This window comes from Rutidosis leptorrhynchoides, chromosome 2 (assembly GCF_046630445.1).
Source record: "Rutidosis leptorrhynchoides isolate AG116_Rl617_1_P2 chromosome 2, CSIRO_AGI_Rlap_v1, whole genome shotgun sequence".
In the NCBI taxonomy this organism is placed as follows: Eukaryota; Viridiplantae; Streptophyta; class Magnoliopsida; order Asterales; family Asteraceae; genus Rutidosis; species Rutidosis leptorrhynchoides.
Window position 1 is genome coordinate 610,708,502 of NC_092334.1, and position 8,944 is coordinate 610,717,445.

The 8,944-nt window shown below is 35.2% G+C and overlaps 1 protein-coding gene across 1 annotated transcript; it reads left to right on the plus strand.

Moving 5' to 3' along the window:
• Positions 1-367: 367 nt before the first annotated feature.
• LOC139894619 (SNF2 domain-containing protein CLASSY 1-like) lies at positions 368-8,463 on the plus strand. The gene is made up of 6 exons (XM_071878017.1): positions 368-523; positions 1,816-1,916; positions 2,203-2,456; positions 2,784-4,196; positions 5,787-5,927; positions 6,151-8,463. The coding sequence occupies exons 2-6, from the start codon at positions 1,853-1,855 to the stop codon at positions 8,092-8,094; spliced, it is 3,816 nt and encodes a 1,271-aa protein (XP_071734118.1). The 5' UTR covers positions 368-523; positions 1,816-1,852; the 3' UTR covers positions 8,095-8,463.
• The last annotated feature ends 481 nt before the right edge of the window (positions 8,464-8,944 follow it).

An 8,944-nucleotide genomic window follows, 5' to 3' on the forward strand; every position in this document is an offset into this window, starting at 1 on the left:
AATATATATATTTTTAATATATAAATATAAATATAAATATAAATATAAATAAATTAAATAAATATTATTATTATTATAAATTATTATTGAATATTGAGGGGGATGATTCTCACACACACTTTTTTGATCCTCACACACCTATTTTAACCTTTTACTCTTCTAATAATACTCAATTGGTGTGTGAGGATCAAAAAAGTGTGTGTGAGAATCATCCGCCATTGATATAGGGAGTAGTAATTTATATTTAATATTTTTTAAGATTTGTATTCACTCCATTCCCCAAAACTTTACAGAATTCACAATTTTCATGAATTATGGTGCTCTGTTTCTATGTGTTTCATGCAGATATGAGTAAGAAAAAGTAGACAGTACACTCCAAATATCGAGATTCACTGCCCACAATATATAAAGTACTCCCTATTTATTTTCATAATATTTCTCTTTCCACCGATTAACCATTTTCATTCCGTCGTTCGTGCAACCATTTCTGATGCTTCCGTTCACATCATCGCCGTAATTACAGGTTACTACTATAAACTTATGTTTAATTTAATTTAATTACACTCATTTTACATCAATTAGTTATCGTTATTGCAGGAATTAGTTGTTTAATTTGTTTAATACTGACTGAATTCGGTTATTAGAAGCTTTATAATTACAGTTAGCTCTGATCACTATTTGTTAACGCCTATTGAAATTGAATTTGTGTTTTGATTAGTATTCTGAATTGTTGTTGTGAGATTATTTTAATTTAGTACATGATTTGGTGATATCAATTTGTATTGTGTGGCTGTTGTTGGTAGTTGCAAACTTGTAAAAAGTTATTTTGCTTATTTTGTTCTGGTTTAAAGCAGAATAGACTTATTTTATTCCATTTCTTGCAATCTTAGAAAAACATGATGTTGTTGAAACTTTTCTAATTTTGCTAAGACAAAGGAAAAAAGTTGATAATGCACTTTTTATAGGAATGTTAAATAGTAAATTGTTCTTTTCTCCTTATGGCTTTTAATGGCAAAATCGTTCCGTTGATCGTTTAACTTTCTAACTAGGAAGGTATAATCAACTAAATGTGGAATAAATTTGATTGTATCTATGGCTTTTTTTCCCTTTAATGTGCCAAAACTGCACGAGATGTTAATAACAATATGTATATTGTACTCCCTGTTTGTAATGGCATTAGTGTTCAGAGCATAAGTAAGTTAGTTTTTACATTAAAACTTATTATCAAGAAACACATGATAACCTTCATAATGGGGGTCTTTATGACCTTTCCGAACTGCTAATTGATCGATATACTGAGCAATGACTATCATTGAAAATTTGAAATATGGATTCTTATTTTGGACTAGAGGCCTACAATATTTGATGTTTGGATTAACAAATCATGTGGTGATTACGTTTATTATGCATTAAACAACTAATATTTGTTGTAGTCATATATTTCACTTGTGGACACCGCTCACTTGGATCTTGATTCGAGATGCATATGTCAAATTATGTAGTAGGTCTCGGTGGTTTTTGTAAGTTTGTTTAATGTCGAGGCTTTATATGGTCAATTTGTTTTGGATGTAATTGTCAAACTCTTTCGTCCTTTTGATTAAAAGTTAGTTTAGTTTTTAACACATTCTTGTTTTTCGCCAAATAAGAGAGTGTGAGAATAGTAGGAACATTGGATAAGTATTATTTTGTTATCTTCAATAATGTTAATTATACTTTACACATGAACACGTCCTTTTTAGGAAATGTACCTATTTTGTTATCATCACGATAGACTTCTAATACTAATACTAATACTAATCTAATTTCAAATCCCAGGTGGATGAATTAGCAACGTTCTGCGTCGGCTTTTGAAATGAACGTGAAGAAGAGGAAAATAATTAGTTTACATCAAGACACACATCAATTTGATCCGCTCCGTGAGTCTCATTTTAAAGCTTTTTTTTTTTTTTTTTTTTTTTTTTGCTGTTGACACCTCATCTTTATTTTATTGAGTATGTTATATAGTAAATAATAAATAATAAGTATGAACATAGAAGCTATATACTATGAGTTATAAGGCAAAGCAGTAGCAAAATATATGAGTTGATCAATTCATTCTATAAATTTACACCATTAAGCTTTGCACCGAAGAAAAGAGATATTTAAGGGACCTAATTTTTATTGATATCTACAAGTTAATGTGTTTTCTGATTTGATGATCAGCTTTCGAATCGTACTGGTGTGGTTCATGGATGCCCGTGGAGCGTCTACGAATCAAAAATGGAGTTGTTAGCATGTTTATCGTACATAACGGTGAAACAACTGAAGAAACGATTCCCGTATCAGACATTCGAATAAGGTCAAGAAAACCAAATTTGGCTGATTGCACGTGCTTTCTAAGACCTGGAATAGATGTTTGTGTGCATTCCGTTTATCATCCTCCAGATGAAGAATCAAGTGACGAGAATTCAGAACCAGTTAGTCTCTTTATATCAAAACTAATCTTGTAGTTTTTAACACTTTTTGAATGAGTTTTTCACCCTTAAAAGTGTAAATATAAGTTAGAAGTGTGCTAAAAAATAGCGTCCAAAATTTTGATGCGTGGAAAAATGTGGTGTCAAAAATTTGAAGTGTTATTAACTTTTTGACACTTTTAAGTGTCACTGGATTTTTCTTTTTGACGCTTTTAAGCTTCAAAAATATTGTAGGCATCAAAATTTAAACCTTTTTATTTTATTTTATTGTAGTGTATTAAAATTAACACCGTGATATTTAGCATTTCATGTAACTTGCAAATTTTACAGGTATGGGTTGATGCTAAAATAAACTCAATAGAGAGGAAGCCGCATGAAGAAGATAAATGTGTTTGTGACTTCCATGTCAACATCTATATAAAGCAAGGTCCGGTTGGTTTAATTAGAAAAGCGATTAATAAAGAAATCAAAACGATACATCTTGATCAGATGGCCATCCTTCAAAAACTTGACGGAAAACCTTGTGAAAATACGCATTATCGTTGGAACCAATCTGAAGACTGCAATTCACGTCGGAATTTTAAACTACATACTGGGAAATTTGCCTCAGATATATCATGGTTGCTCGTTACGTCTGTTTTTAAACAGCTTGTTTTCGATGTTAGATCTGAGGATAACCAGCTCGTGTATCAAATTTGGGATGGTGATGATGAAAAAAGTCAACCTAATTCTGAAGTTCATTCGAATGCGATTAACTTCAAATTAGAAGATGGAAATTCGGTTCCGGTTGTTTTCCCGTTTAGTCAAATTAAACTGAAAGAGGAAAAGGAGGTTTTTGGTAATGCGGATGATTTTGCGTCATCAAACTTTGATTTCGCGGGCTTGCGTAGGTCAAAGCGTAGAAATATACAACCCGAAAGATATCTAGGTGATGATGATGTGTCTGAATCAGAAGTTGATTTGTCTCGTATTGGATTATACAGACCAGGAAGAAAACCGAAATACGAAGAAGTCCCGGTAGCGTTTTCGATCCAGGATGATCATTCTATAAAAGACGAAAATAAGGTTGATTACTTTCGAAAAATATACAAAGAAGAAGGTTATCTCGGAAAACAAAACGAGACTAGCAAATCAAAAGAGGTTCGATCAGAAGTACCTTACAAAAAAGAAATCGGGGAACAAAAATATCCTCGCTCTACGGCTTCTCAATCTCGTTCATCGAGGCCTTACGTGTATGCCGATTCTTATAAACCCGAGGCTTCGGATGATGAAGGAGGGGATGCTGGTGACATATGGGCTAAGTATTTTAATATGAAGAGTTCTTCTAAAATCGGTAATAGAAAATATAAAGCTCCGATGATTAGTCCATATGACAGTACGGGAGGTCTTTGGAAAGGTAATATGGTGCGTAAGCGAGGCCGTTTCAAACGGGGTTGTTCGGGGAAGGAGAGTGTGTTTGATTCGAAAAGTTCTTTAAAAAAATCGGTTGCTGCGAGTATATATAGAGAGTTGATGAGTAGGTGCATGAGGAATATAGATGCATCGATGACTATCGAACAGCCAGCTGTCATTGATCAGTGGAATAAGTTTCAGACAGGGGAATTGGATCAAGTGGAGAAGAAAGATGTACCGAAAAAAGAAGTGGAAGAAGACGAAGAGATGACGGAAGAAAAAGAACTTGAAATGTTGTGGAGGGAAATGGAATTAGCACTGGCTACAACGTATCTTATGGAGGAAACAGAGGTGCGTTTTTTTTAATTAAGTTAAGATGCTTATAAGAATATGGTGAGTTTTGGTTCTGTATTCTAGGAAAGATAACGTTTGTTTGTTTACCTCGCATACAATGGTGAACCATTCAGAGATTCAGCGGTTTGTTTTTGACCTATGAGTGGCATATGATGCTGAATGGTTCAGCATTGAACTATGAACCATTCATAGTTGAAACACTCTCTTAACCAATGATCACTTATATTTTATGTAATATCATCCTTAAATTATATCAAGAACACTTATCAAACAATTATATTTTTTTTGGAAAAAGGGGACGGTACCCCGGAGAATTTTATACCATCAAAAAACGAAAAGTACATGGGGGGATGATTTTTAGTGAACCATCCGAAACACTATTACACTTTCTACCAAACTAGAAAGCATAGAAAATAAAACATTCACCATAATTCATCCCTATACCAATAAAAGACAAAGTCTATACAATCACCAATACCATTTCTATAAGACCTATGACTCATAACCAATTGAAGAACCACCTGCAAGAAATGACATTTTAAATTCAAAACACAATGCATACCTTTATACTTCAAAGTGATCCATATCCTTGGGCATGACTCTAAAGAATCCTGTTCTTGATCTTTCAAATCTTTTATCTCTTTAATCTTAGACTCCCTTTGACTTTGCTCCAAAAGACACACCAACATTTCCAGAATGGGATACCTACAAAATTTAACAAACAAAAAAACCAAGTAACAATATAATGTTCTAATTTTATACATATTCCTTAATATTCCTAACCAATGACCACGAACATTTTGACTAATATAAGTCAAACCTGCATATAACCAAAATACCCTATACCACAAGATCCACCTACATATCCAGCAGTAAATTGACTCAACCATTTAAACTAGTATTTATTTGAACCATGACACTCTCCATACCAAAATTCCAAATACCAGCTGCATTTCTGACCTGATCTGAGTTGTTTATCTTAAGACCCTCTAGCCTTAACCTAATCACTTCTTGAATAACACTACAAACAACATCAACAGTTCTTCGATCACCTTTAAAAATTCTGAAATTTCTTTCCTGCCAAATGAAGTATATAATTGCAGCAACCACCAATCTTCCAATAATACTCCATATGGATTTGTTACATGGGATTTTAACAAAATGATCAATAAGATCATCCCATGTCAGTTGGCCTTCAATAATATTGACTTTTTTTTTTTTCATGTAAAAGGTTATATAGTTCATTCAGAATAATTATCAAAACATGTTATTGTCATTCAGATCCAATTCATTTAGATCATTTGATCAGAATAATTATCAAAACATGTTATTGTCATTCAGATCCAATTCATTTAGATCATTTGAACCATTCATATATGAATCATTTAGCGCTTAATCATATGCAGAATTCTGACAAATTATAGTGATTATCTTATATAAAGTGGAAAGGAAATAACTCCCTTGTACTGCTATATATAAAGAGAATATGTACTATGATGTGAACCTTGTGAGTGTAGCTGTTGAACGCAAGTAGATTAGTAATATCTTTCATTGAGTCACATTTGAAAATATTCTATTTATTTTCAGGGTGTCCATGATGAAATGCAGACACCTAAAAGCCAGGAAAAGAGATGTCAACATGATTACAGACTCAACGAACAATTTGGGATTATTTGCCTGTTATGTGGTCATGTCAGATCCGAAATAAAAGACGTTTCACCAGCCTTTGTGAGTTCATTTATCATTTCACTTAATTTTACCGTTGGAAAATTTGGGCAGCTTGGGTAACTGGTTAACAATGGGTTTGGGTTGAAATGGGTCATATTTTAGAATTTTAGTACAGGGTAAAATGGGCTGAGTTGTCTATCTTATATCAACAAATAATTAGTCAATATATGATTATATGAACTACATTATAAATTTTAATTTATAATGTTATATGATTTTACAGCTGCCAGGCGTAGTCTATACGCCTAGCAAAGAATCACGTGTAGAAGATGAAACAGATGATACTGTGGAAAATGTAGACACGCGTCTAGAAATTGTCACCCGCCCTGCTTCAACCAAGATGGCTGTATCAGACGATAAAGAGAACGCAAACGTGTGGGCCCTGATACCCGACCTCAGAGACAAATTACGGTTTCACCAAAAACGAGCATTCGAATTTCTATGGAGAAATCTAGCCGGTGCTATAGTTCCAGCCGAAATGGAAGCCGCTAAGAAAAAACGAGGCGGTTGTGTTATTTCCCATACTCCAGGAGCCGGTAAAACATTACTCATAATCTCGTTTCTTGTCAGCTACTTAAAACTGTTCCCCGGGTCCCGCCCGTTAGTCCTCGCTCCAAAAACAACTTTATACACTTGGTACAAAGAAATCATTAAATGGGAGATTCCAATTCCGGTGTACCAAATCCACGGTGGTCAGACATACAGAGAACAAGTTCTCCGTAACAAACTTAAACTTGCTCCGGGCCTTCCTAGAAACCAAGACGTGATGCACGTGTTAGATTGTTTAGAGAAGATACAAAAATGGTTAACCACACCGAGCGTCCTACTTATGGGCTACACGTCGTTTTTAACGCTAACCCGTGAAGATTCAAATTATGCTCACCGACAATACATGGCCCGCGTGCTTCGTCAATGTCCGGGAATTGTAATTCTCGATGAAGGACATAACCCGAGAAGCACAAAATCTAGACTACGAAAAGGTTTGATGAAAGTTGAGACCCCGTTGCGTGTGCTCTTATCCGGTACCCTGTTTCAGAACAATTTCGGTGAATATTTCAACACGCTAACGTTAGCCAGACCCCGGTTTGTAAACGAAGTGTTAAAAAAACTCGATCCGAGGTACAAGAGCCGAAAGAAAGGAGTTATTTCGAAATTTTCACTTGAAAACCGCGCGAGAAAACTGTTTGTTACGAGTGCAGAGCAAATTAACTCGAGCGTTCAAAAGGATAGGCAACAGGGGTTAAGCATTCTAAGAAGTTTAACGAGCAAGTTCATCGATAACTACGAAGGTGGTAGCGCTGAAAATCTTCCGGGTCTCGAATGCTACACGCTCATGATGAAATCGACCACCATTCAACAAGACATTCTCACAAAACTTCAAGAACAACGACCGATTTACAAAGGTTTCCCATTAGAGCTCGAGTTGTTAATCACTCTAGGATCGATACATCCGTATTTGATAAAAACGACTGCGTGCGCGCGTCAGTATTTCAAAGAGGAAGAACTTTTAGCCCTCGAAAGTCTCAAGTTTGACCTAAAACTTGGATCGAAAGTCAGATTCGTTATGAGCTTAGTACCGCGTTGTCTACTCCGAAAAGAAAAGGTTCTTATCTTCTGCCACAACATTGCTCCAATCACTCTGTTTCTAGAAACGTTTAATCGGTTCTACGGTTGGAAAAAAGGCGAAGAAGTTCTCGTTCTTCAAGGCGACCTCGAGCTATTCGAACGAGGACGTGTAATGGATAAATTCGAAGAACCGGGGGGCCCGTCGAAGGTCATGTTGGCTTCGATTAACGCTTGTGCTGAAGGAATTAGTTTGACCGCAGCTTCTCGGGTCATATTATTGGATTCGGAATGGAATCCTTCGAAGAGCAAACAAGCGATTGCTCGAGCTTTCAGGCCTGGTCAAGATAAGGTTGTTTACGTTTATCAGTTGCTAGCGCAAGGGACTTTAGAAGAAGAGAAACATAGCCGGACGACTTGGAAAGAATGGGTGTCGAGTATGATATTTAGCGAGGAACTGGTCGAAGATCCGTCTCATTGGCAAGCACCGAAGATAGAAGACGAGTTGTTGAGAGAGATCGTTGAGGAGGATCGTGCTTCGTTATTCCATGCCATTTTGAAGAACGAGAAGGCCTCGAATACGGTGGTTAGAGGTAGAGAGTAAGGTTTGATTCTCTCTTTGAGGTTTCGGTAATGTTTTCTTAAACTATGGTTTCGAATGTTTGTTTGTTATGGTCGTGTGTTACTCCCTCCGTCCCAAAAAAGAAGAAGACTGTTTGTTTATTATGGTTGAGTATGTGTTACTCCCTCCGTCTCAAAAAATCAGAGCTTTATGGAGTTCTTTATGGAATCTTTATGAAGTTCTATGTTTAAGTTTATTGTATGTACAAGTTCCTATCAAGCATTAGCTTATTGGTACTGGACTTATTCCCTGAATGGTACTGTAATAATTAAGTAATAAACTATGGTTGCTTAAAATAATTTGCTCTTCTTGTCTGAAGGGTTGTATGACATGATGTTGGTTGTAATAATATGTGAATTTTTAATTTCTACATCTTACCAATATTATTTTGTCTCATTCTATATACTGTTCGCTTGTTTGATACACACAGGGCTGTAACAGAACAAGGGAACACTTGCATAACGTTCATTTTAACTTTTGTTTGATCGATCAATTAGCTATATGTATATGTTTTTTACTCCCTAGTTATACAATTAACTTGCTATTTGCACATAAACGAATAATTATTTTAATGATGAAACATAATGGACATTAAAAACTTACATGATTGATCAAGAATAGTACGATAGAGTATACGACTTGAGTGCAAATTGAGATTATATGAAGTGTTGTAAATCTCCTTATTTCTTCCCGATATCTCCAGATTTCATTTTTAGAAGGCAACCGAGACAAGATGTCCATCTCCCCAGATTTCCGATCAATGGGGTCAAACTTGGTCAAAGCCACGATTTCTCGAATTTTCTCGTAAGATCTCATCTCATAATTTCTCAGA

What these genes read in the sequence shown, in the direction of transcription:
- LOC139894619 (XM_071878017.1), top strand. Translation starts at nt 1,853, where the DNA reads ATGAACGTGAAGAAGAGGAAAATAATTAGTTTACATCAAGACACACAT. An exon ending in GTGACGAGAATTCAGAACCA is followed by an intron (nt 2,457 to 2,783) that starts GTTAGTCTCTTT and finishes CAAATTTTACAG; the next exon opens with GTATGGGTTGATGCTAAAAT. An exon ending in ATCTTATGGAGGAAACAGAG is followed by an intron (nt 4,197 to 5,786) that starts GTGCGTTTTTTT and finishes ATTTATTTTCAG; the next exon opens with GGTGTCCATGATGAAATGCA.